The 27,116-nt window shown below is 33.9% G+C and overlaps 2 protein-coding genes and 1 long non-coding RNA gene across 3 annotated transcripts; 1 reads left to right on the top strand and 2 right to left on the bottom strand.

Moving 5' to 3' along the window:
* The first annotated feature begins 1,967 nt into the window (after window positions 1-1,967).
* On the top strand, window positions 1,968-6,401 carry LOC133880755 (uncharacterized). Its single transcript, XR_009902392.1, has 5 exons — window positions 1,968-2,327; window positions 2,913-2,947; window positions 4,932-5,018; window positions 5,123-5,202; window positions 6,249-6,401. It is a non-coding gene; the product is annotated as an uncharacterized LOC133880755 (long non-coding RNA).
* An 834-nt stretch (window positions 6,402-7,235) lies between these two features.
* On the bottom strand, window positions 7,236-14,917 carry LOC133880270 (protoheme IX farnesyltransferase, mitochondrial-like). The gene is made up of 7 exons (XM_062319189.1): window positions 14,409-14,917; window positions 13,303-13,432; window positions 10,818-10,955; window positions 10,572-10,705; window positions 9,161-9,286; window positions 8,515-8,618; window positions 7,236-7,855 (listed from the first exon to the last, which is right to left on the bottom strand). Exons 1-7 carry the CDS (start codon window positions 14,687-14,689, stop codon window positions 7,467-7,469), a joined length of 1,302 nt encoding a protein of 433 aa, XP_062175173.1. The 5' UTR covers window positions 14,690-14,917; the 3' UTR covers window positions 7,236-7,466.
* A 1,032-nt stretch (window positions 14,918-15,949) lies between these two features.
* Window positions 15,950-24,877, bottom strand: LOC133880305 (protein NRT1/ PTR FAMILY 7.3-like). Its single transcript, XM_062319245.1, has 6 exons — window positions 24,685-24,877; window positions 21,941-22,067; window positions 21,069-21,286; window positions 19,412-19,974; window positions 17,629-18,057; window positions 15,950-16,886 (listed from the first exon to the last, which is right to left on the bottom strand). Exons 1-6 carry the CDS (start codon window positions 24,709-24,711, stop codon window positions 16,430-16,432), a joined length of 1,821 nt encoding a protein of 606 aa, XP_062175229.1. The 5' UTR covers window positions 24,712-24,877; the 3' UTR covers window positions 15,950-16,429.
* Window positions 24,878-27,116: the final 2,239 nt, after the last annotated feature.

Below are 27,116 nucleotides of genomic sequence, written 5' to 3'. Positions count from 1 at the left end.
TTGGTATAAAAATATATACATAAACATAATTAATTGAGTTTTCAAAGAAATAATTAATTAATAACGCGCAGAAACAAGATTAACCAAAAGAAAGTTTCGAGTTCCCAAACTTGGGAACCAACGCATCAGAAAACAATAGTTTACGGCCTTTGGATGCAGTCAACGTATTTTTCAACGGCCACGATTTGAAACTCAATTTCTATGTGTGGCTATATAAGCCAACACGCTCAAATCATCTTGTGCTCACATTCTCTGGTTCAGACATTTGATCATATTATTTTTCTCAAGGCTTCTTCTCTGTTTCGTCGATTTCAGTGAGTCGTAATCGTAGAGAGGTAAGTTAGTGTTTCTCTGATAGTAGTGTTTTCGGTCCATCGGTTTTCTAATATGTTGTATGTATTATCACTGCAGGTAGCAGTGTTATTGTGCGACTGTGATTGTGAGTCGTAGTTCTCAACTTAATTCATTCTCTTCGACGACAAGATTCAAGAATGGAAGGTTACGATGCTCCATCTCGTCCGGCCCCCATAAGCCCACAGAGCTCCTATGGGTATCATGACCTTGCGAAGGTTGCTTTGCTTGCCATCTTCGGGGTGGTCATCACTGTGATCTATAAGAAGCTCATGGCCGATTACTTCAAGACTGACCCACCAATCACTACAGGTCAACCGCCACGTCCAGCGAACCCCCAAGAGATCGAGCTGGAGACGGTCGTCGTCGTCCCGCCCGCAGGCAACTGACCGGCAAAGCAACCATTTGCGGCTGCAAGAGATGTGTTGTCGCTGTTTTGTGGTTGTTTTACTACTTCTGTATTTCTGATAATTTTGTTTTGCATATGTATTTCCTCTGTGTTCAATTAATTAATTGTTATGCAACCGCCGCTATTTGGTTATTTTGGACTCAATATACATCTTTAATTCCTTTTATTGCTAGCTTGAATTCTTGACATCCATGCCAAGAATTTATAAGCCCATATTTTAATTTCATGTATTGTTTTCGTGTACTTGCATTTTAAAGTTAAATAAATAAATAAATAAATAAGGAAAATTTTACTTACAACTTCTATCTTTTATCATTTTTGTTAAAAAGGTATTCAAATTTTAAAAATATCAATTTAGGTTATTCATCTTTCAATTTCATTCTACGATTAGAATTTTCTGTAAAATTTTATTAAAATTCTTAAAATATGCATGTGTTTATTTTCTGAAAAAAATTTATATATTTTTTTCAAAGATTCAGGTATCGGTTATTTTTACAAATTTCGTTAAATTTTAACCAATACCTAAATCTGAACATTTTTTTTCCCTAAATAATTAGAGGTATTTTGAAAATTTTAACAAAAAATTGAAATTGAAAAAAAATGAAATACGAATATCTTAAATTGACAAATTTTTACTATTTAAGTACTTTTTTATAAAATAATGAAAAATCATAAGCTATAACTCTCAAAATAATAATAAATGAACAGAAAACTGGAGAGTCAAAGCTAAAACTTATTAGAAAATTATTTAAAATTTTCTTTTCGTGTAGTAGCGAAAAAAAAAAAAAAAAAAAAACCAATTTGATGGAAAAGATTTGCTATAGAAAGACGGGATAGACAAACAAATTAAATTGAGCAATGCTTAGGAGAAGCATTTTTTCCGGATTTCATCCGGGAAAAATGCTTCTCCATGGCATTGTTGTAATTAAAATATTACAGTAATGCCATTTTTAATTACAATAATGCCATGGAAAAGCATTTTTTCCGGATGATGTCCGGAAGAAGTGCTTCTCCTAAGCATTAGCCAATTAAATTTGCCCAGGAAAGGAAGGATGTGCCCTTCTCTTTCCTGGGCACATGGAGTGGGGTCCATCTTAGTCCTCTTGTCGGTCGATGATCCTGATTTTATCTTTTCTCCTTTTTACCCCTTGAGCCAGGGTATATATATGTTCTCTAATATGTTTTCTAATATCTTGTCGCCGCCGTCGCCGTCGCCGCGACGCGCTTTCTCCCTCTACGATCAGATCAATCTCATCGACAACGTCCCTGAAGACCAGCTCCGCTTCCAACGATACCTTCTTCTCCCGCTTTTTCCCTTCGGAATGCCATGAATTACCACTCGACCATCACGCTCTTTCTACAACATTCAAAATCAAATCCCTTTTCTCATTTCAATCACACATACTTTGCGTAACTTAGATCGAATTGTGTTTGCTTTTGCTAAACTTAGGTATTCGGAAACGGGGTTCACTGTAAATGGCGTGGATTATGAAGGTGGATTGCTTTGTGTGGGGAACATGTTAACGTCTTGGGCTCCAAAGAAATTCCCAGAGGTCACTCCAGATAGGTGTGGTGTAAATTTTGTTTTGTTTTTTTTTTGTTTTTCCCATTCTTTTGGAGTGATAAATTTTTGTTTTGGTTGCTTTGTTTGTTTATTTATACTTGTTTTGGATGGTTGGAATGATGTCTTTGCTCCCCTGATTAACTTGACTTAGAGTTATTCAATCTGCCATTTTGGGGTAATCGAGTTCTATTTGTTGTATTGAGCATAACTAATGTTCTTAGCCTGAGGGTTTGGACATAAGTTCTTAGTCCTTATATCATCAAAACTCCAATATACTAACTTGAATATGATTGCCATTTTGTAGCATGAATTTTCCAATTTCTAGTTTTGTATGATTTATCGCCTCATATGCTTTGCATTAGTTTTCCAATTTTTAGTTTTATATGAATTATTGCTTTGTGTCATGTGTATGGTTGTTGGGTGCATGTATTTAGATACTGGTTCATTGTCTCCGATATTCTTCCAGCTCCTGTGAGTTTCTAAGAGTTTCAAGTTCCCTGTTGCAATTATTCTTTTAGCTAGAAGAAGAATATGGGGTTCACTGCACTCCTGAGTCTGACATTTCATCTTCTTTATGCTGTGGTGCAGCTTACCTATCTTCCAAATTGTGCGGCCTATACCAGGTAAGAATTGAAATTGTGGTATTGTCCTGTCATGTTGGCCCCTTGTTTTTACTTCTCACATGCACCTTGCCTGTGTTGTGACCGAAATTGTTACGTTAAACATGGGTTCCCTGCCAATAATACATGTTGTCCGCATCAAACGGTTTGGTGATATTCCATCATAAATAATTAAACAAGGAGGAAATGATAAACTTAGGTCTACTCCATTAAAAAAATAAAAAATAAATAATAATCCATACCTACTTTTGGAGGCAGCCAAAGACGGTCTGTATTTTCCAAATGGTGGCTCTGCCCCTGCTCACAAAGTTTTCTTAGAAATCCAAATCATTGTTGTTGCTACTTCAATCCAAGAACCTGCTATTTTACTAAAAATGTAGTTGAGGATGTAAGATCTAAACTGAAATGCTGCAATGTTTAGAGAAATTATTAAGGATTCATTAGATGGAACACCTTAATGTTGGTCATAGAAGCATTGGTTACATATGTTAGTGTACTCCTTAGAAACCGCGAATATTGGGTTGAATTGTGATATGAATGCAAAGTGTCAATATTTCACTTAGGCATGGGGTCCATTGTATTAATCCTTCAATAAATGTGAACTTTAGTATGGTTTACTGATTGAGGAACAATGAATGTATCTCTCTATCACTCATTTTTTCATGACTATAATCTTAGTAGAGCACTTTATTTTGCTGAATTAATGCCCCCATCACTTCTTATGTTCCTTGCTTTTATATTTTATTTTTTACACAGACTGTTAAATGTATGCTTAAGTTTTGTAATTTGAAATTCAGATTTGAATAGTATTATATAATCTACAGATTTTCTTTTCCCATACCATACTTGTGTTTGTGAGTGGGTAAATTATGTTGGCAAAGCAAATTGTACATTTAAGGATTATTTTGATTAGGAAGAGGAAATGTGAAGTAGCACTTATTTTGAACGTAATTTGATTGGGCTGGAATTTGAAAGTTTTGAATGAAATTGCAACTTGGATAAAGCAATTGGGTGGTTTTAGATGGTGGGTTGTCCGGTTGTGAAAGGTCCTTAGCTTTCTGGTTAAGTCTTCGGCCGATTGTTGATGACTTGGGATTGGATGACACCTTCATGATTGGTAGGGGTGGAAGTCATCAATGATCTTTGGACCAACTGACATTGCTTGGCCCCACAAAAAAGAGTGGGGTGGTGAAGTCATTGATTCGATCCTATATGAGAACATGATTGTGTTTACCTATCATTGATATAAGGATTGTTATAAAGAAGTTTCTTGTCTTTCAGCTACTCTAGTTTGATGTTATATGCAAGTCTTTCAACAGTTGACCACGAGTATGTGGGATTGGTAGCAGGGTTATTACAACATTATAGCTTGAAGTCAACTTAAACCACCAAGCAACCGTGACAACTTTCATTCAAAATTTATATGCCCAAATTGTTCAGGCTTGAGTGTTCAAGTTGTGTTCAAGGGTTTGGATTATGGTTGGACCTTTCATTAGTTTGTATTTCAATAGGGAATTTAGTGCTATTTATGTTATTGGTTACAAACATAAATTTAATTTTAGGAATTTTGAACTCTCAACTTAGGTTAAATCATGTTACTTTGAGGATTGAAGTAGTTTCGTGGTTCTTTAAGATAGCTCTAAAGGTTCTCTCTTTTGAGGTTCTGAGTTTATTGACTTTTGAGTTAAAAACCTTTAACTATACAGATGGATATGATTTTGTGGTACTCTGAGGTGAAGGCTCTTTGTCATTTGATGTGTAGGGATTGAAGAATCATCAACCTAGTCTAGGTTGTTATCAAGGTTAAACAAACTCACATACACAAGGTGTACTTTTGCGCTTTTTTTTTTTATTTTTTTGTGGGGTGGGGAGGCACATTACTATGAGTGTTAAAAAATGTTTCTGTTTGATTGGTTTATATTTCTTCTTTATGCATTTACATCATTTTACATCGTCTAATCCATTTCAATGCTTTATACTTTCTTAGGTGGTGCTTGGAGGTGGTCAAGATGCATCTAATGTCAAGACCACTGATCATCGTGCTGGAAAATTTGAGGCTAAATTCTTTGAGAAGGTATAATTAGAATCATATTTTCATTTAAGTTCTCTAATAATATAACAGTCCGTGGCTGTTTAGTCTCTTCAGTATATGATGTACTCTCATTTCCCTATGTGTAGATTCTTCAAGAAGAAATTGGAGGTGTGAAAGGGCATTTTGGACCGATAAATGCTCTGGCATTCAACCCTGACGGAAAAAGGTGTGTGTGTGTATATATATATATATATATATATATATTCTAGCAAATTAGGTTTTCTAAATTAGTGTTGACTAAAGGCTCCTTGTCTTGCCCCATACTCTAAACCATATATTATCGAAAACCAGAGTATATTTTTTCATAAATAATCAATTAAAAATACCTAAAATATTAACTCGTCAAAATCTGCCACAAACATAAGCTCTGAGCTCTATAAACACTAAGAAGGATTACATGCTACAAAAGCATACATCTCCTTACAACGTAACATTAATTTATATAACTGGCATGTGTCTACTTGAGTGAGATGAGTTTAAATGGATGTAGACGGAACGATGTAATTGAAAAATGCTTAAATTTGGAGGGTAACATTGGCGCAATTGGAAGATTTGGCCAAATTGAAACATTATCTAATGTTGAAGGAGCACAATTGCACTTTACCTTAATATGTATAAAACGCAGGGATATTTGGGTGGAAACTTATGATAATAGTGATAGGTTATGTTTATATATGTGTTCTGGTATATGTATCAGGTCTATGAGTCTTTAGGTTATTTGCATAAATATGTGTCTGTCTTAAATTGGGGGGTGTAACTTAGGCTGGTGGAGGCTTTTTTGAAGTAGTACTAACTGTTTTCTTGGTAGTATTGGCATCTTTAAAGGTAGAGAGAGTATTGTGTGATGGTCTTTTAGGATTTCTAGTGAAGGAATAGGAGTTAACCCAATATTCTTAAGTTTCCCATGGAAATGGAATGGCATGCATCAATCTATAATTGGCTTATGCTCATTTCCTATTTTTGCTGCTTTTCTGTAATCATTTGTTGAAATCAGTCGTGTTCAATTGTTCAGTTTAAATCAAGGCACATTAATTCTATGTCTCCTATTAGTGTAGTAGTTATATTAGCCTTCACTTTAAATGCTTTTGTAATCTGATTGACCAAAATTGTCCTACAATTTGGTGGAAATTTGAATTGTTTAAATGACATGATGTCTTGAATTACAATTTAAATTTTTTAGCTCTTACCTATTTGATATTTTTCAACTCGTAGTTTCTCAAGCGGAGGCGAAGATGGTTGTGTACGTTTACATCACTTTGACCCCGATTACTTCCACATCAAGATCTAGATTTGGAGCATAAAACTTTCACATTGATTGAACGGTGTGGCTGATTAATGCCACCCAACAGAGAAGCTTGGCTTGGAAATTGGCTTGGAAATTGGAAAGTGTAATGATGTTATCACTTGGGGGATGATTTTCTCACACAAGTATCCCACTGAACAATTGAGAGCATGACTTAAGGATGATTTCCCTTCTTGAGGGTTTATTTATTTATTTTATGAAGTCATCTATTAAAATTAGAATAGAGCTTTGGAGGTTCTTGGAAATAAACTTTATTTTCCTTCTTCAGCAGTAATTTTGTAGTGTGGGTGTTGGATAAAGCAATGCTTAATTAATATTTTGCTTGTTGGAACACTGTTTTTGTAGAAGATGTACGTAAGATTCTGTCTGTATAGATGATCGTCGTTTCTAAAGTTATCTCCAAGAAGATGTTCTTTATTTTACATCCTGTTAGCTCCCTATTTTTGATATTTCCATTTCATAGAATTTTAGTTTTTTTATTTTTGGAGAAAAAACTGAAGGCAGTAGTTTGTTCTCTTTGATACATGTTATGGTTATTTATTTACTTAGTAAATCTAAATGGCAATTATAACATGTATCAAAGAGATAATATCATGAAATAATATAAATTTCATAAATTTATAACACGTATCAAAGAGAGTCAACATTAGATATAATATTTTTATTTATTGTATATTATAATAAATAATATATTATTAAATAAGTGAAAAGGAAAATTACATCAAACTAGGATTGAACGACCCAAAAATAAACACTGTTCATTCTCCCTCTTTTCTGCTTTACCCTTTGCCCTCTTTCTGTAGCATTCTTAGTATTAGCTATTTTTTCTTTCAAATATCATTACTATTCTCAATCAATGTTTGAACTTTCAAACGAAAAAGATGAAAGCTTCAACATTGTTCTAACCAAATCAAGAACAATGCTTCATTCACATTTTATTCCAAGTAAAAATACTTGCTCAAATTTCAATGCTGAAGAGTACAAACACCAAAACCAATATAAAATAAAACAAAACCAGTCGGAATTTTGGAGGGTTTACCCAAAAATAATTGACAAAATTTTACAGGGTAACCTCTTTCTACCTTCTTATTATGTAATGTAATACAAAAATCTAGATGCACAATAAATCAAGGAGCTGTGTACAATGGAGCAGGCAGAAAAGGAAATGGTGCAACGGAGGCATATGCAACGGGCGGGCGGGCTTTTTTGCCGGCTGTGGAACGCATCACCGTGTCCTTCTGGTCGTCGCGGATTTCACTCTCTTCTGCTAGAGTTCCCAAGGAAGATGAGAGCTCAGCAATCCTCTCTGCATTGTCTTCTTGGACACACTGTTGGTTATCTGGAAGACGGTGAAGAAGAAGCCCCGACATGAATACAGGAAGATACAGAAGACTAGCATGAAACATCCTCCTAGCTTTTTGTGAAGTTCGGTCTCTATAGAATGAAAATGCCGCATAACTTATTGCAAGAGTAAGGACTGATGATTCAAGACAAAACCACCCAGAAGTCACACCCCCTGCAGACAATTCAGTAAGGTAAATGAGAAATGAGACGAAGTCTGCAAACCACTTAGTATTAAAAGACGAAAAAATGCTTGCAGCGTGAAATATCAATGATACAAAAATTGGTCAACGGAAGGAAACTACATAACATACAAGCATTCATGCTGTTAATGACGGTGACAATTTGTTTCCACATCCTTTTATTTAAGTTTACAAACTCTGATGGTTGATATAGATTTCATAAGGTCATTGGGGCTCAGAGTTTGGGAGAGAAGAAGAGGTCACTGGATGATGTATCCAACAACCAGGCTACTTGTAAGAAAACCACGACACAAATACTGCAAAAAGATACCGAGGATGTTATAAAAACAATCGTCACACCTAGAGAAAATTATGAAAAGGCAAATAAAAATAAATGAGGAAAACCAACAAAACAAGCTGAGTCTCGCAACTTTCAAATTGAAACTTGGAAAGAAAGATAAGGGCACAGATTTTGAAAACTTAACAACCCATAATCTCTGGCATGAGAGAACTAGAGAGAAACAAAAGTAATCTTTTTCCCAAAGGAAATCAGTCTTTAATACCATTGAAAGGCAGTGGCACACTATCTTAGCAAGAATTCCCAGTTAACAAAAAAAAAAGAAAAGGAAGGCTTTTGGAGAATGGAACTCACAATCATAGGCTAAGTACCCCAAAGGGATCAAATATAGGGAGTTCCTTAAAGCCACCAAGGCAGTTCTCCGACCAGAAGCATCAGCAAGGGAGAACATCCTAAACCTGAATATGCATCAAATGATGAATAATGAGTACAATAGAAAAGGCCAGGTGAAATGCATTGAAGACCCCAAGGTGCATGCACGGGGTCCCACTTACCTTATACGATATATAGACAATCAACTAGAAAGACACCTCCCAAACCCAAACTTAATACAAAATTTTTTGATAAGTAACTTAATACAAAATTAGTATATTAAAAAACTGTATTCAAAATAAATTATACCAATAAGCACATGACTCTTGTGATAATGTCAACAGGCCAAATCTTCAGATATGTACCAACCCAGCCCAATTCAGCCAAACGACGAACAGGTAATCTTACATCCCAGAACAATTTCCCTAGATTGATCTAGGAGCAGTGCTACGGAGAAGTAAAATTTCCGGATGAATTCCGGAAATTTGCTTCACCCAAGCATTACCCTTGATCTAGTTACCCAAAACCAGTGTCTGAGTTTGGATTTTACTAGAAAACTGGTGAGGAACTGGGGAGTCACCAGTTAATTTCACACATTAATAGTTACAGTGACAGCACATGCACATACCCTCCAGCAGCATAATCATTGCGGCACATGTAAGCAAGAGCCATGAAATGCGGTATCTGCCAGAAATAGAGTGCAGCTGGAAGAATCAACCCATTGAGTGAAACCTGGCCAGAAGCTGCAGCCCACCTGAAAACCCAATGCGGAAACACATAAGCCTGCATGCATCGATAATCACTACTGCATCAAAACCCTGTAAGTATGCAGCCAGTTTAAGTATGATCAACCTAAGATAACATTTAGTTTCAATCAAATCGACCTCTTTCAATTATTTAAAAGAGAATGCAATTTAATATCTCTATATATAGATATCTAAAATCAAAAGTTTGACATAATTCCTTACCATTATGATGACCAACTTTGAGTGAATACATAATTTGTAAGCACTTAATTACTTAACCCCCCATACAAAGTTAAGAGTTCATTAATTCATCATCACAAACAAGAAAAGTTTACAAATCCTGCAATATTAATAGGTCAACATGTGAATACAGAACTATGGCCAGACCAAAAACAAGTATTCAACTCAAGACACGCTCAACATTATAGCAATTATATACAGTGAAACTGCACTTTAATCTAATATTTAGCACATAGCTATGCTGCCAACAATTCCCCTTCTCAAGAAGGAACACTTGACACATCACTTTCAGCAACAAAAGTCCAGCAATGACTTCAGATGGAATCCAACTTCTTCGTCAGGCCATTCGATCATCAAGATGTGAGTCTTACAAGGGAAGATCGAGAAATCTATTAAATCACCAATTATCTCAAAGTTTAAGCTGATAAAAAAAGATGAATTTAATCGTTTAATTAATATTTTGGCACTCCGTTTACGTGTAGGCTCAAGTTCCTTCTTAACAAGTGAGGCCAACACGTAAAATGTTAAACTGAAATGGATGGTAAACTGTAAATTCAGGGTTCAAAATTAAGTCATCTGTTCTGATATCATATTAATTTATCATTTGTCTCAAATGCTTAAACTTGTAAGAAATTATGAATTTAATCATTTAATCAATATTGTAACCAAATCTACATCATATCTTGAACTAAATCACACCCTTCACTCCCCTCCACGATTTTCTTATGAGTTCTCTTTTCTTTTTCAGTTTAAGTCCAGTTTGAAAGTCGATGAAATAAAGTAACATTGGACAAAAGAAAAGGAAGAGTTACCTTTTAATAAGGGGGACTATTCCATTTTAAATGAGAATCAGTATATTTACAAAAAAGTATGTGTATGAGAGAGAGAGAGAGAGAGAGAGAGAGAGAGAGAGAGAGAGAGAGTTTTATCAACATACTATATTATTGAGAAAACTGTGCACAGACAAATCCACTAAGGAAAATCTTCCAATCAGAAAACGTGCCCAAAAAAAAAATAAAACAAAAGCAAAAAGATATATAAAGGACGTATTACCCAAGAAGTGGTGGAATGGCACCAACAACAGCGCCAACCCATGTATTGACTGGGTGGATCTGCTTCAAGGGAGTATATACAAATGCATAAAGAATCAGATTGGATGCTGCCAGCCCAGCTGCCAACATATTAGCCTGCGACAGCCTTGTCATAGAAGCAGCAACATTAGTCTCTCAGAGACAGGAATTCATAATTTAACTATCAAACTTAATACACCAAAAGGGGTGAGCGAATTTATCTGGTCACCTTGCTTGCCAATAAAGCAGTGCCAGCTACACCAACGGAAGATGCCCAGGTGACTGCATGGGGTATGGTAATGCGCCCTGAAGGTAGTGGTCTTTTCCTTGTTCTCTTCATTTTGGCATCATTGTTTATCTCAAATACCTAAGAGAATATGATTCATTAGAGAGAAATTTCAAGTCAAACTAGCCAGCTTGTCAAAAGAAAAAAATGGTATCAGCAATCAAAAACGGCAACAAGATTAAGCAACTCAAGATCGCTTAAACAATACCTACCAACTCAAGGAAGCAACAAGTACATTCTCCACATTACTTAGATTTGAATTCTCACCATTCCAGTGATTTTCATACTTCAATGTTGTATTTTTTTTCATCCCTTCTGTTCTGTAGTTATTCTCACCTTTTAAATTAACACAGCCAAAGTAAAAAAAAATAAAAATAAAAAATAAAATAACGGAATCAGAAAATATGTTCACTGATGTAGTGGAAAAAAATATGTTCACTGAAAGATTCACCAACTTAAAACTTGAAAAGGAAAACCCACCTTTTCCCTAGAAAATAATAATAAGCTGCCTCCTTCTAACACTGTCTTAATGGACTAACTCTTTTCTTGTTTCTTTCTTATTATATTGGGTTATTACACTATCCACTTCAATTTTGACAACCAGAAAATATTTTGCTTTACCTATGAAGTATGAACCCAAATCCCTCGAAACAAAGACATGGATACATGACCTTACAATTTTAATAAAATTTATTCTTAATAACTTCCTATTTTGGGAATTGTCTCAAAAGTCTCTAATTCCCCTTTGACAAATAAGACTCTAAAAAACCAAACTCTTAGCCTTATAACAAATAAATCCTTCCGTCATATTTTCAATCCAACTTTTGATGGAAGACTTGTCATCTCCATGTCAGACCAATAAAAACATGCCACATGTATTCATATCCGTGCCACCATGACATATAAATAATTAGGCCCAAAAAAAATTTAAAAGGAAAGGAATAAGAGAGGGTGGAGATCCACTGCCCTCAAGTGCACCCTCCATCCCGCAAAGGCCGGGGGTGGCTCCACCATCACAAAGGGGTGTGGGTGAGGGTGGCTCCGCCTAGGCCCAGCTTGCGAGAGTGGATCTCCACCCCCCCAACGCCCATCGACACCCTCTCTTTTTCTTTTCTTTTTTATCTTTTTTTTTTCTTTGAAAACAATGGGCATAATTGTCTGTGGTATAGTGACATGGATATGGAAACATGTGACACGTTTTTATTGGTTTGATGTGAAGAAGATGACAATTGGCAAGTCTTCCATTAAAAGTTGGATGGAAAATATGACAAAATGACTTATTTGTTACAAGGCCAAAACTCAAACCTTTAATTGTAAAAATTAGAAACCCATGCCCTAATTTGTCACATGGGTAAAACTCAGGGAATTTTGGGGCAATTTTCCCTTCTTAATCAGGTGCTCCAACTTTGATTCATGGAACTATAAGGTTTTTCATTACCTTTTGGCTTATTAAATTTGATTCAATACTTGAGAATGGTTTTATTCGGCTGGAATAATTGCTTTAGGTTACAGGTCTACATTGTGAGGCAATCATATCAAATTTACCATTTGCATATATGCCGTACCAACCTTCCAAGTTGTTACATTTATTGTCATTACCTTCTCATATAGATGTGATTTCTCCAAATCCCTAGATATGAATGCCTAGGTATCTTCCTTTCTTCAATAAGAAACAAAAATATTAAGAACATAGAAACAAGTCAAATAGTGCTTCCACCCTAAAAGAAATGAGGGTGACAGAAAGTACATAACTTAATCTTCTTATTCATGGAAAGTTCCCCAGATCACCAATCATTTGAATTCAAGCTCTTTTTAGTCATTTTACTACATTGCCCTGTTTTTTTTAGTCATTTTACTACATTCCTTTCTTCATATATGAATATATATGTCCCATGTTTGTGACTTTCTTCAAGGGTTTCTATATCTTTGAGCTCTCAAACCTTAAGGGACAAAGTTAATCTATGCAATATTTCATAGCAAAATGAATGATAAGAAGCAAAGAAGGAACCAAGAAAAAAAAAAAAAGGCTATGGTCCCTGAAAATTTGACACAATTTTGAATTTCGTCCTTGTTCCAATTCTGATCATGAAAAATTTATAAAGGCGAAATATCATATTTCCATTCATCCGTCATAACAAAAAATGCAAGCCATGTCAACTTTCCAATGTGCCACATCCACCCTACATGTTCCACATTTGCAATCTCTACAACAGCTGAGGATGCAAAGATGACATTGCTCCTTTCAACTTGTTTAGGGATAAAAAAAAAAAAAAAAAAAAAAATTAAATAAATAAATAAATAAATAAATAAATTAAATTAAATTAAATTAAATTAAATTCCAGAGATGAAATTCGAACATGTGTCTAAATTTTACGGATCAAGAGTCTATTTTAACTAAAAAAGAATAAACACATCTCTAAGACTGAACCTGATTTAACGAGCTAGCAGATGCTGCAACCATCATGGTACCAGCGCAAGTCCAACAAAGGCCAGTAAAATCAATTGCACTTCCACTCCCAAGAACAAATCCAGTCCCAGAAGTCGCGACTACTAGCATGCTGGAAAGGAGATAGAAGATAGTAAGACACAAGTTCCTAAATATGAGTTCAAATGTCAACATAAATAAATCCCAAAAAAGGAAGAGGCGTTCTGCATGCAACATAATGTATTCAAATTTCACATGTATGCATGCATGCATTTATGAGTTTCTCTGTGTCAGAACTCTTTATACAACCCCAGCACCACAAGAGCTTAGTTAGGGGTGAATCTTCTCAGAAGCTAAGGTTCATAGTAAATCTATGGAAATGAGTTTCCCAACCCATTGTGGCATGATGCAGGGTCAGGCTATAGGAGCTGGCTTTTGAAGCCCAGCCTGAGTAGACAAAAGAAAGCCTTTAGTAGCCGGACAACGCATCAATCCACCGCCATTTTCACTCTCGAGATTACAACTCAATACATCTCTTAATTCAAATTAAACTCTACCTTAAAAATCATATCCAAGATGATGGTGTTACTTCTATGGTTTGAATTTGATTACAAACCATAAGATCCACACTCAATTTCAAGCACAACTCTTAATAAAGGACCTCCACTAAAGTTTCAACCCCTACTTTCCTCCAGGGGGAGGGCAAAAATAAGAAATTTACCAAACCACCCAAAAAATTACAAAGTACACCATCACACAAATAACCACCAAAGAAATACCACAATTCAGCTCCAATACTCATTCTACAACTCCATTTCCTACTCCTACACATGCACATCCATTTCCAGATCTAAGGACAACAAGATTCAAAAAAAAATCAAAATATATATACCAATTTTCCAAGGCCTGTGATTTGAAAACATAAATTTTTGTACATTTTTAAAGCGCCACGTTTTTAAAAACACAATCCTAAATCAAACACTTTTCGCGATTTTGTTTAAAAACGCTTCTTTTTTCCTACGAACTCGCACGCCAAACGGACTCCATAACTGAAACTCGGGAAAACCATTCGGAAACAACAAAAATGGAAAAATTTGAGGAATCAGTACCTGAGCCGAGCCTTGGAGAGCTCCCAGTAGCAGCGTGAGTAATGGCGAGCGAGGTCGGCGACTTGGCGAACCCTAGCCACCGATCCGACGGCCACGGACGAGAGATCGACGGTCCCATCGGGCTTCGGAAACCCTAGGTTGAACGATTCCGAAGACGCGGAGTAGAGGTGAGGGATAGGGATCGGCGTCCGAACGACGCCGTATGAGGTGGAAACGAGAGGGTTGCAAGGGTTTGAGTGGAGGAGTTTGGAAGAGAGACTCAGTGAGCTCCTCCTCCACATGGTGGTGAAGGGAATTGGCAGCGTGGAGAATTTCCAAAGATTTCGATTGTGTCGGGGTGGTCTCTAAGAACCATCGACAACGGCCGTTCAGACCTCGGATTGATCAAAACATAGGCTTAACACATGTTTATTAAAAACATGGGCTTTTGTTAAAAAATTTCACTTTCTGTTTTTTCATGTAAAAACAAAAACTTTAGGGATCAAATTCAAATATAAAATACTCTTAAAAATATAAATTATCAAAATATGTTTTTAAGTAAAAATAAGTCGAGTTCCAAATTGCTTCGTTCGCAGTCCTAATCACATCCTAATCGAACAGAGGGTTAAACAGACTTCCAAAGAAACCCATTCACAAATCGTTCAAATGTTGCTCGAATGAGAGAGCCTCAGAGATGTCCAATTGAGGCCCAGGTTAAGGCCTGTTCGAATGGCACGTCGAATTGTGAAACCCTAGACTTGGTTCAAACCAAACTTAATTTGGTTCATATGTACTAGATTGCGGCAAATCATAAAAACCTTGTCGACTCGGCTTAAAAAGTTATGTTTTGTCCTATTTTATAAGACTTTCGTATACTTGGAGGGTTAATATTCCATTGTTGTGAGAGAAGTTTATCATTAGTTCTTAAGCATAAATACATCATAAACTTTTCCTAGTTTATTCTTTGCCAATCAGACCACAGAAAAAAGCCTGCAGCCACCATAATTATGGTTTGAAGTGGACGAAGTTCATGCATGAAAGTGATCCATATAAAAGAAGGCTAAAGGTTTTAGAATCACTATGGTAGGAGGTGATCGAGTCGTTTACCGTGGTTATAAGATTGGGTCTTCAAAGTTATAAAAGCTTTATAAGTAAAATATAATTCTTCTATAGTTGATCTCTTTTTATTAATTGTTTTACTGTTTTCTTGGATTTTGGTTTTGATCACTGAAATTAGTTTGATATTTGGCTTGGTAATTGGGTGTTTAACAACTTGGGGTATAAATCTAGAATCTTCATAGATATATAGAAAAAGAACAAAGAGAGAAAGAAAGAAAGCATAAAATATTCGTAGGACAAAGTTTTTCTTCAAATAAGGTGAAGAAAATTTCTCCCACCCAAATGCCTTTGAGAATCACATACAATACTACAAATGCATCTAAGAATTAAAAATGTATGTCTCACTTCATTTTAGACACATTAACTTAACGGATTAAGTTGAAAGAAATTTCTCTAATCCGATTTTTATTACAAGTTTTGTTACAAACTGTGATGACAATCAATAAATATTTAAATTTACGTGTCAAATTTTGTTTTTATTTATTTATTTTTACCCATATAATGTGACATAAGATACATATTGCAAACTGTGGTGACAATCACTAATTATTTCACCGCACATAGGATAGGAACTTACATAAAAAGTTTACATGAGAATTTACGTATAATACTAATTTAGCGGCGTGTCTGTTCCGAGAATTAGTGACGAACTGATTAGTGGCGTGGCAAAAACGGCACTAATTACAGGTCACTAACATTTAGTGACGTGTCAGACGACAAAAAACGCCACTAAATGTAGGTCACTAAAAACTAGTTCTTTTGTAGTGATGTCAATCTAATTCTGAGAATATCCTGTGCTCAACTCAAAGAAATGAAAAATCTAGGCATTTCTCTAGTCTCATCGCACAAATCTCTCTCCCATCCAGTTGTGCTTTGGAAATATTACCAAAACATAGCAATTAATTGCCATATATAGCTGATGATCATATAACTCTGAGCTGATCATTAATGTGGTCGTTGCCGCCATTGTTGTCTCCACTCTTTCCTTCAAACTTGATATACTTATACCACTTGGCACATATGATGTAGACAATGAGATCAGCTGCTGTCAAAGCTGCCAAGAGGAAGAAGAACCTGTCTAGATGACCTTTGTTAAGGTCGCTGGGAATCCAACCCGGCGAACCATCTCTGGCAGAGATTTTCATGACAATTGTCACCAGCAAACTGCTCACATAGTTTCCCAGCGATATGGATAGCATGTAAAGGGCACTTCCGAAGCTCTTTAACCCGTCGGGAGCCTGCCCATTGAAGAATTCTAGCTGAGCAACGTACATGAAGACCTCAGATGCTCCAATAAGTACGTACTGTGGAATTTGCCAAAAGATGCTCAAAGAACTCGAACCTTCACAGTTGGGGCACTCCATTGTTGCATGGTCTAACCTGCACGTGAATATAAACTAAATGAGTAAATTCATCAATTATTATTAATTTAAGCTCTTGAGATAAGTGGTGATTTAACATAGTATCAAAGCAGAGGTTTTGAATTCGAATGTTGTCTCTCTTGATTCACCTCTAATTTCAATTAAATGTTTTACATATTGGGTTTCATTTATTAAAGAGGGCTTTGAACCCATGCTAGAACTGTACAAACGGTCCTAAACGTGTAACCGCGTGGGTGACGGTTAGCTTTTTCCAACTAACCGCCTAAAGCAGTGCGGTTAGCCGTGGTAGGGTAGGCGGAGGTAGTTAATTAAACGCCTCGACCTACCCTTTATATATATCTATAGTATAGTATAGCAAAATGACGTTGTTTTGGTATACGGTTTCACAAAACACTAAAACATGCCCAAAACCGTTAACACCTGCCTAAAAAAGAGGCAAAAAAAAAAAAAGGGCTCAAAACACCAAAATAGGCCCATACTTCACAGACGGTCATCGCGGTGCAATTTGAGCATAAATAACTGTTAACCGACAGTGAGGACTGTTGATAACCATCTGCTCTAGACTGCTAACCTCCTAAAGCGGTGCGGTTAGTGATCAGAGACAATAACCGCTAACCGCCACCGCCTGTACAGCCCTAATCCACACGTGAGAACGAGTGTTAGAATATAAATTAAATGATTAAATGTATCATTTTTTTTTTTTTATAATTAGTTGTTGAGATAAGTGATAATTTAACAACCTGAAAGACTCTACAAGCCCAGCTGCAATCATCGCCAATATTGCTATAACAAGGCCAACTCCCATCCTCTCAAGCTCGGTGAATCCTTTACCACTCTTCTTCCACCTGGCAAGAAGAGGGTCGAGAACCCGTCTGTAAATGAAAATGAAAGCTGTGACACTGAGAATGTCAAAGCTAGACATGCTTGCTGGGGGAATGTGGAACTTGGCAATGGTGGTCTTCATGGCAGCACCTTGTTCCACAAAGAGAGACGCCATTTGAGTGAAAACTACTGAGTACATAATCGTGCATAGCCAGATTGGGAGGAGCCTTAAAACGCATTTGACTTCTTCAACTTGTGTCACGGTGCAAAGATGCCATGGATTGTAAGTCTCCCTGTCCATCTGGTGGAAGTCCTCCGAAGTGATAGCTGCTGCTCTATCCAAGAATCTGATGATCGAGGGTGAATGTGAATACAATTTAATCTAAAGTTCAAAATATTCGAGCAGTAACAAAGGCATGATTTTGGTTCAAAAAGAGATCAGACTAAAAGATAGAGTTGAAAAAAAAAAACTAAAAATATTAATAAGATGATATCCCAAACTTACTGTGAGCAAGGGCTTAGGTGCATATCAATCAATTAATAACAATAACATTTTTCTTAATTATACCTATATTATTGATAGGCGCCGTGATTTTTTTTTTTTTTTTTTTTTTGAGAAAACTTCACTCACCACCCTGTTTTTTCATTACTTTTGTAATTATACTTTTAAACTTTAAAAAATGTCAATTTAGTGTATTCATTTTTCATTTTTTTTTAATTTCATTAGGATTTTCCGTTAAATCTTGTTAAAATTTTCAAAATACTCCTGCTTTTTTTAAAAATAAAAAAATAAAAAATTAAAGATTCATGCATGGATATTTTTGTAAATTCCATTAAATCTTGACCAATGCCTAAATCCTTACAATTTTTTTTTTCTTTCTAAAAAAAATAGGGGTATTTTAGACATTTTGACACCCATCCGTAAGAATTTAATGAAAAATTCTAACAGACTGGTGAAATTGAAAAAACTGAAAGATAAATACACCAAATTGAACTTTTTAAAATTGAAAGGTATAATTGAAAAAGTAATAAAAAAGCATGTGTGGCAAGTGGAGTTTTCTTTCTTCTTTTTGTTTTTGTTTGTTTGTTTGTTTTGTTTTGTTTTTTTTTGTTTTGTTTTGTTTTTTTTTTTTTTTTTTTTTTTTTTTTTTTTTTTTTTTAAGTTTGTCTTTACTAAGAACAAATCAGAATACAAACAAATTCCAGAAAAATCTGGAACTCAGCCACAAAAAGCAGCTCAACTCAATACACTAAAACCTCCCAAACAAGCTAAAACCAGTCAAACACTAAAACCTCCTAAATAAGGGTGGCAATTTGTGCTCACGTGTCGGGTTTGGGTAGTGTCGAAGTATGAATATAAAATATATATAAGTCAATTATAATCCGACCCATTTAATTAAACATGCTAAACTCATCAATCATAACTCGCAATTTCGTATTAAGTTCGTGCCAAGTTCTTGAGTTATGTCAAAAATTTTCAACCCTAATTAAATATTGCATGTCAGGTTTAACTCATGCCAATTGAGACGTGAGTATATGACTATATATATAGGTTAATTTTAATTTAACTGATTTAATTAAACGAATCAAACTCTTCCTCCCTAATTAATTTCGTTTGGATTCATGTCGAATTCGCACGAATGTGGTATAAAAAATTGCCAAGCTTAATTAATGAAATGAGTAAAAAGGATATGAACTTACTTGAAGCCTTGAGTGTGAAGCATCTTTCTGTCCCCATTCTTGGCATAATCCTTTTCTTGAAACTCAAACAAATCTTCTCCACTTGGGATCATCTCAGCCTTCCATTTTCTTGAAGCAGCGACCAGCACTTGGCAAAACCTAGAGAGGGGATTGCCTTGAGGTTTGAAATGCCTGTACCTTTTGGTGCCACAAAGAAACAAGACCAATGCCAGAGCAGCAGAGATAGCTGATGCCCAAAACCCTAGTGCCCAGTTCCCTCCATCCTCAAAAAAGCCCAAAATAGTGTTTGAAAAGAGAGATCCCAGGTTCAAAGCCAAGTAAAAGTAGCTGAAGAATGCTATTTTAGAGTACCCTTCGCTAGAATCCTCTTCATCAAACTGATCTGCTCCAAATGTAGCTATGTTTGGTTGGTAGCCTCCGTTTCCCAAGGCAACAAGGTATATTGAGAGGTAGAACAGTGCTAGATGAAAGCCTGAATGGGATCCACAATGAACATGATCACTTCCACACCCACTAGGCTTGATTAAGAATATGTATGACGATATGGAGAGTGATACTAGGCCCTGCATGATCACATATATTCACGTAAGCATGCGAAAGATTTACGTACTAGTAATTGATATAAATGGTGATTTAACATAGTATCTGAGTAAATTAAGGTCGTGAGTACAAGTATTGACTATGTAGTTTATACACCATTTCAATTAAATAGTTTATATGCTAGGTCAACTTACTAGTTGGGAGAGATTTAATCTGAACACATACGTAAGGGAGTGTACTAAAGCATTAACTAAACAATTAAATTCATTATTATTATTATTATTATTATCAATTTAAGTTTGTGGAATAAATGATAATTTAACAAACTGAAATTAGACTATTAGGAAAAAGAAAACCATTAAAAAACAACTCAAAACACAAGTCATAAAACATTATAAACTACTTTAATCTTTATATGACATCAAAACAAAAAATAAAAAAAATAAAAAAAATCAAAGAGCACCATTCAATAAGTTTTATCAAACAAACCCGCCTCGTTTAGCTAGCAACCATCTTCTCCCTTATTTTCATTTCTTCTAAAAAAAAAAAAAAACACATTTTTTCAAAATTATTATCAAACTTTCTTCACTTTTCTCTCACAAAATATTCAACTTCATTTTTACTTTACATCATATCATTCACTTTTTACTAATCATTCAAACAAAATATTATCAACAAAACTCTTTACCAAAGGACCAGGCTTTGTTTGGCCCCGTTTAATAACCCCCCTCCCCTCCCCTTATTTTCACTTCTCTCAAAAAAATCAAATTCAAAACATTTTTAATCTTTTTTACTTTTTATATCACATCAATAATTTTTTATTATTATTTAAATAAAAAAACCCACTACAATACAAATTTTATTTTATTTTTATTTTTTTCACTTTTTTATATAAATTATTTATACTTTATATCACATCAATCACTTTTTACTTTCATTCAACAAAAAAATTTCCCCCATAAAGGGAGGGGAGAGGGGTTATTAAACGGGGCTTTGTCATTTTCCATTTTATTTTCTCTTTTTCAAAACAAAACACATTAAAAAAACAACTAAAAACACAAAACACTCAAACTATTAACATCTTTACATCACATTAGAATATTTTTTTGCAACTTACAAGGACAAAGATTGCTTGGAAGATGGCACAAGTCTTGTATCTTCCCAAGTAAGACTCACTAAGGAAGGCACCGACGAGGGAGAAAAGGTAAACAGTTCCAGTCCATTTGCTAACGTTGTTAGCTGCCTCGGCGTTGTCTTGACCCAACACCCTCGTCAAAAACAACACCAAGTTCACTCCTACTCCGAAGAATGCCAACGTAGCTAGCCCTTGATTCACTGAATGATTTTATTCCAAAACAAAAAAAACAAAACAAAAAACAAAAGGTGATCAGCTTTATATATATATAGAATCTTCATCGGGTTGTTAGTAGTACTAACCGGTGATTAAACAATAGGGAATTAATTTATGTGACAAATTAAGAAATGGGCTGGCTATATATATATATATATATATATATATATATATATATATATATATATATAAAGCTTAATCATGAATTATATGTACTTGTTGATTATTTATTTATTTATTTTTTATTTTTTAAAAAAAGGAATTTTCTATGACAAATAATGGCCTACTTAATGATCAATATATATTACCCACCCAAAAAAAAAAAAAAAAAAAAAGAGATAGAGATTCATTGCCCACATAGAAAACATATAATGATCAATTATATGTACTTGTTGATTCCTTTCGAGGCATGATGTCTACAAAAGAAATTATGAAAGTGCAACTAAACTACTCATCAATAATAAAGAGTAAGACAACTGCTAATTAAAAGTAAATATAGTTTTTAAATTTTTACTATTAAGTACTTAATGGCACTCATATGAACCACCGCGTAAATTTGTAAGGGGGTTATATTCGATCTAGTGTAAAATATTATTTTGTTTTAATGTTGTTGTAGGTCAAGGGTAGAAAATAATTACCGAGGATCAAAATTGCAGCGACCCAAGAACCAGTTCTCTGTCGGATTGCGGGGCGGCCATGCCAATCAACAGTTCCATCAAGTGTGCAAACCTCTCGCCCATTTTTCACCTTTCCATCCACGCCACCCTGAAAGTTCAACCGCAATAAATTATCTTTCAGTGATATATATAATTGACTCACAATTCACATTCCAGCCAGAATATATATATATATATATATATATATATATATATATATATAGAAAAAAGGAATATATATCTCCAATAAAATCGTGAGTTTTAACATTGATAGTGTCAAACTTTTAATTTTTTGCAGTGTTACCCATTTGTTAAGATTTTTCATTCAATCCTAACGGATGCCTAAAAATTTACCAAAATACCCACAAGTTATTTTTATAATTTTATTTTCTAAGGTGAAATTTAGATTTTTATAAAAAATTAAAAAAATATATATTAGGGGTATAAAAGTCATTTCACACATTTTACTGTTTGATTTAACTCCAAACCCTAACGAAAGGTCGACATTGCAAAAAATTGAATTTATATACTAAATTGAGAGCTTCTAAACTTTGGGAGTAATTACAAATGTCATAAAAGTTCAGGATGGTTAAATGAAATTTTCCTTAATTACTTTCTAGCGGGATCTTACGTTTTTTTTTTTTCTGAAATTTTGTTTGTTCATGTTTGTTCTTGTATAGGCACGGCTTGTGTAAGCTGCTCTTTGACTTTTTCACCTTCTTGCGGATTTTTTTTTTAATCTTGTTGAGTTTTTTTAATAAATTTTTAAGGTAATGCTACTGTTCAATGTGCTTATATTTATTTACCACATTTATTTTAAATCAATTAACGTGACATACTTTAAATAATTTTTTTTTTTTAACCGGCTAACATAGTTAATGTAAATAGTAGACGAAGTCTTGATTGTGTTGGGACAGACATTCTCAAAAGAAAGGGTTTCAAATTTTGTAAAACAATACAAAATTTTCCCTCTCCTTCCCTTCTTTTCACTTCTCTAAAAAAACATCAATTTCAAAATATTCTTTTTATTTTTTTTTTATTTTTTATATTATATCAACACTTTTTTATTATTTTTTAAATAAAAAATTCACTACAATACAATTTTTTTTTTTTTTTCACTTTTTCATATAAATTATTTCAACTTTATATCATATCAATCCTATTTTTTAATCATTAAAAAAAAAAAAAAAACCCAAGGAAGAGAAAAGGGGAAAGGAAATTTGAAACGGGCCAAAATTTTGGGACAAACTGCTGTATGTCACCATCACAAACATCTAATTTTGATTTTGATTTTTATGTGTATATAGTTTGTCATGATGAACTCAATCATGATGATCCATATATATATATATATAGATAAGTCAAACCAGGCCATCTTGTGCAATCACATCGGACAGGCTGGAGTGTCACACATGAACTCTATAACATAAGCCCATGATGAATATGATATGCAAGTGACAATTGATTGATCTGAATATTTGAACAGCAAATTTTAGCTTTTGTTTTCAGCTTTATGAATTATTGAACAATGAGCAACTACTTTTTCTAGCTACTCGATCTTAGTAAAAAGTTAGAAAATTTTATCAGAACTAGCTAGCTGAAATTATTAAATTATTGTTATTTGAGAATTAGCTGAAAATTGCAGACCTAATTCATGTGACCTTTGATCAAATTATAAAACTAATGTCATACATGTTAAATCTCTGGTTAATTATTTTAAAACTACTATATGGTTAATATATGAGACTTAGCACGTACAATATTTAATTAAAATAAAGAGTTAAAATTAGAAAGACAAAATCCAAACTTAAAATCTTTACTATAATACCATTTATCTTAAAAACTTAACAATAACAATAACAATAATAATAATAATAATAATAATAATAATAATAAGCCCGGCTGCTCAACTTTCTTTTTTGTCCAAAGTATAGAATTAAATCAAAAAACAAACGGCCGTGCAAAATTAATAAAATCTATTAATGTCGGTGGCTAAAAAAGTAGAATCCGATAATTTCTGTAATCACCATGACATATACGTGAGACAAATTAAATTAAGTCAGGAGGATCATGTGACATGTACTTTACGAGGAACAATCAACTACCTATATATATCTTCACACATCAAGTGATCGACAAGTTATATATTTATATATTTATATATATATAGAAATGAACTTTGAACCTTAAATATCTTTGTTTTATCAACCACTGAACTGGCAATATATATATGGCTTAATTTCGAAGCCAAGCCTAAGAGTACTGCTGAAAATGTCTCTTAGATATTTTGCTTGATTTTTTTTTTTTTTGTTTGAAGTAAGAATTAATTTATATATTGAAGAAACTCAACAGAAAGAAAGAAGAAAAAAAAAATCATAATCAAACCCTTAAAAACATAAGCAATGGCCTATAAGATGACTTGTGAGAAATTGTTAAAGAAAGTAAAAAAAAAAAATATATATATATATATATATATATATAAGCTTCATTCTAGAGGTAGCTCCAGCTTCATGCAGCATGCTACACTTGCTATATATTTTCCCAGAGCAGTACTGTAACAGGAGGAAGCTAGCATAGAATATGAAGCTGATGAATAAATTAAAGCTAGTTAATTAGCTCAAACAACTGATGATCATATCTTATATAAATGACGATGAGTAGCATTAGCATTTCACAAGATTTTGTATACATTTTCATGGAAAGTATATACGAGAGAATTCACTAACCTGTTTGCAAATGTTTAAGCAAGCCATTATATTGGAGAATTAAAGAAGTGGATGGATGGATGGATGGAGGTGATGAGCAGGAGCAGACCTACTGCAGATATATAGAGAGAGAAAGAGAGAGAGAGAGAGATTTGGGGAGGAATTAAGAAGATGGAGAGAAGTGTGAAAAAGGTGGAGGCATAATTTATGAAGGAGTGGGGAGATGTACCGTGTACGTATATATAGAGAGTGGCAATAGGAAGGGACGGCTGAGATTTGAAGACCCAGATGCAGGAAATCATGAGAAGGAAACGTGAGAATGTTGAATACAGGCATGCAGATATGAGATATCCTCGTGATGGCAATGAATTAATGACTAGGACGATTCTCTCTCTCACTTCAACGACACACACTGACGGTGATTTAGCTGTCTTTGATTTTGACATGCATGTTTCAAACCTGCTCGATCGATCTTTCTACTTTTCACCATTTTTATTTTATTTATTTTGTGGGACATTTTAGATGGATCCGTTTAGTGATGTTGCGTGTTTCTTTTTCTTTTCTTTCTTTTCGGCATCATTTGGTGGAGTAATATCTGATCGTGTTTGGACAGCCGCCTTAATTAGATGGCCTAATTTACCAAAAGATAATAATTACTTAAGAAAAATGTTACTCGTCCTCGTACTTATTTATTATATTTAATTTAGGAAGAAACTCATTTTAAGGTAACAACTTATTTGACTCGAGAGTATTAAATTTCAAAACATATCAAATTAAGGTATTTAATATTTATTTAAACGTCTTAATTACAAGTATTTCGTTAGGATTTATCGTTAATTAGAATTTAGGTGTTGGTAAGAATTTAATAGAATTTACAAAAATATTCATACCTGAATCTTTATTTTTTATTTTTTATTTTTTTAAATAAACACATGTTACACATGCGTATTTTGGCGTTTGAAAAAAATATTAGATACCCTAATTTAAGGTATTATAAATTTCAATACCCTTAAATCAAATAGGCCGATGCTTCGGTACTCTTAAGCAAAGTTCACCCTTTATTTTATATAGACCACTATATATGTTTTAAGTAGTTTTTTTTTTTTTTCTCAGTTATTTAAAAAAGAAAAAACAAAGGAAAAAAAAAAATTTAAAACACAGCCCATCAATTAGTACTGTAAGATGACTAGTGTACATAACAATTAAGTGTGAAAAAAACAGCTTGCTAATTAAGAGTTAAACTATGAGCTTTCCCCCATGGTAATTAATAATTACTATATATACTTTATTACCGACTCTAAAAACTGTGGCTCCTTATTGTCTAACTAAAATTATTTATCATGATGTTAACCATTTTGTTAATTTGAAGTTAATTTTATGTGATTACAACTGTTTTTTTCTTAAAGCCTATCCATGGAGGTGGCCGGCAAGCCGGGTTAGATTCAAAAGGACTTTATGTACGTTAAGGATCCTTTGAAGTCAATCCCGACCATCAATTTTAAGTTGAATTATATAGATTTTGTGATCTCAATTAATATTTACTATAATTATTTAAAAAAAATCTTTTTTTAAGAAAAGAAAAATTATTGTATCTTGCTTTGTAATGCTGAGATGACAAAAGCATTCCCTTCTAGCTCATTTAGTAAACAATGAAAATTACTCTTCCATACGTGAGAGGTAGTGGATTCCATCAAGTCATTCATCAAAATTGTTGTCTCCATATGAAAAACAGTACTTGAGATGCTACAATATTTATTATAATTTCCCTATAAACACTACGTGACAATTTATAATTAGTATTCTTATATATATATATACTCGAGTGAAGAGTAAAAATGTTTAATTATTTAAGCAATTAATTAGACTGTCATGCACATTACAGTAAAAATTGTAGTACCCATAACAACTTTCTATACTAAAATAAAAGTCCCCTGATTTTTCATTTTACTTTCTCATATACATGGATTGCCGGGGACTCATTTCCTTGGTTTGTCTATATATGTAAACCAAATCATATGCAGATTCTTCATTCTTAGGCTTAATGGAAACATCAATTATGACCAATCTCAAATTAATTGGGTTTTTATATGAAGGGAAGCAAGGCATCTAGAACATCCACTATCTGGACCATCGTATCTAGAACATCCACATAACAAAGAAGATCCACTCTCGGGGACTAAAAGATAAAAAACAAGAAGATCCACTTCATATCATTTGTGTATACAGGGGAAATCCACTACTAATATATACTTTCCCTCCTACCTAATATATTGCTCCTTCTTGGTTCCTTCCTAAGTGACTCTGAAATATAAATATCCTTTTATATGAACTCAGAACAAAAAAGATACCCTTTATATGCTTAGTAATAATTCCATTTTCTTATCAACTGATAGTGCATTTGCTTTATTAATTGATTATGTAAATTCCATTTAAAAAGTTCCATCATGATTATG

Source organism: Alnus glutinosa, chromosome 10, assembly GCF_958979055.1.
Source record: "Alnus glutinosa chromosome 10, dhAlnGlut1.1, whole genome shotgun sequence".
NCBI classification, from domain to species: Eukaryota; Viridiplantae; Streptophyta; class Magnoliopsida; order Fagales; family Betulaceae; genus Alnus; species Alnus glutinosa.
Note: the sequence above shows the minus strand (reverse complement) of the source record. Positions and strands in the feature narration are given on the sequence as shown.

What these genes read in the sequence shown, in the direction of transcription:
- LOC133880270 (XM_062319189.1), bottom strand. Translation starts at nt 14,689, where the DNA reads ATGTGGAGGAGGAGCTCACTGAGTCTCTCTTCCAAACTCCTCCACTCA. An exon ending in CTCTCCAAGGCTCGGCTCAG is followed by an intron (nt 13,433 to 14,408) that starts GTACTGATTCCT and finishes TCTCCTTTCCAG; the next exon opens with CATGCTAGTAGTCGCGACTT. An exon ending in CTGCTAGCTCGTTAAATCAG is followed by an intron (nt 10,956 to 13,302) that starts GTTCAGTCTTAG and finishes ATATTCTCTTAG; the next exon opens with GTATTTGAGATAAACAATGA.
- LOC133880305 (XM_062319245.1), bottom strand. Translation starts at nt 24,711, where the DNA reads ATGGCTTGCTTAAACATTTGCAAACAG. An exon ending in TCCAAGCAATCTTTGTCCTT is followed by an intron (nt 19,975 to 21,068) that starts GTAAGTTGCAAA and finishes GTGATCATGCAG; the next exon opens with GGCCTAGTATCACTCTCCAT. An exon ending in GGGCTTGTAGAGTCTTTCAG is followed by an intron (nt 16,887 to 17,628) that starts GTTGTTAAATTA and finishes ATTCACGTGCAG; the next exon opens with GTTAGACCATGCAACAATGG.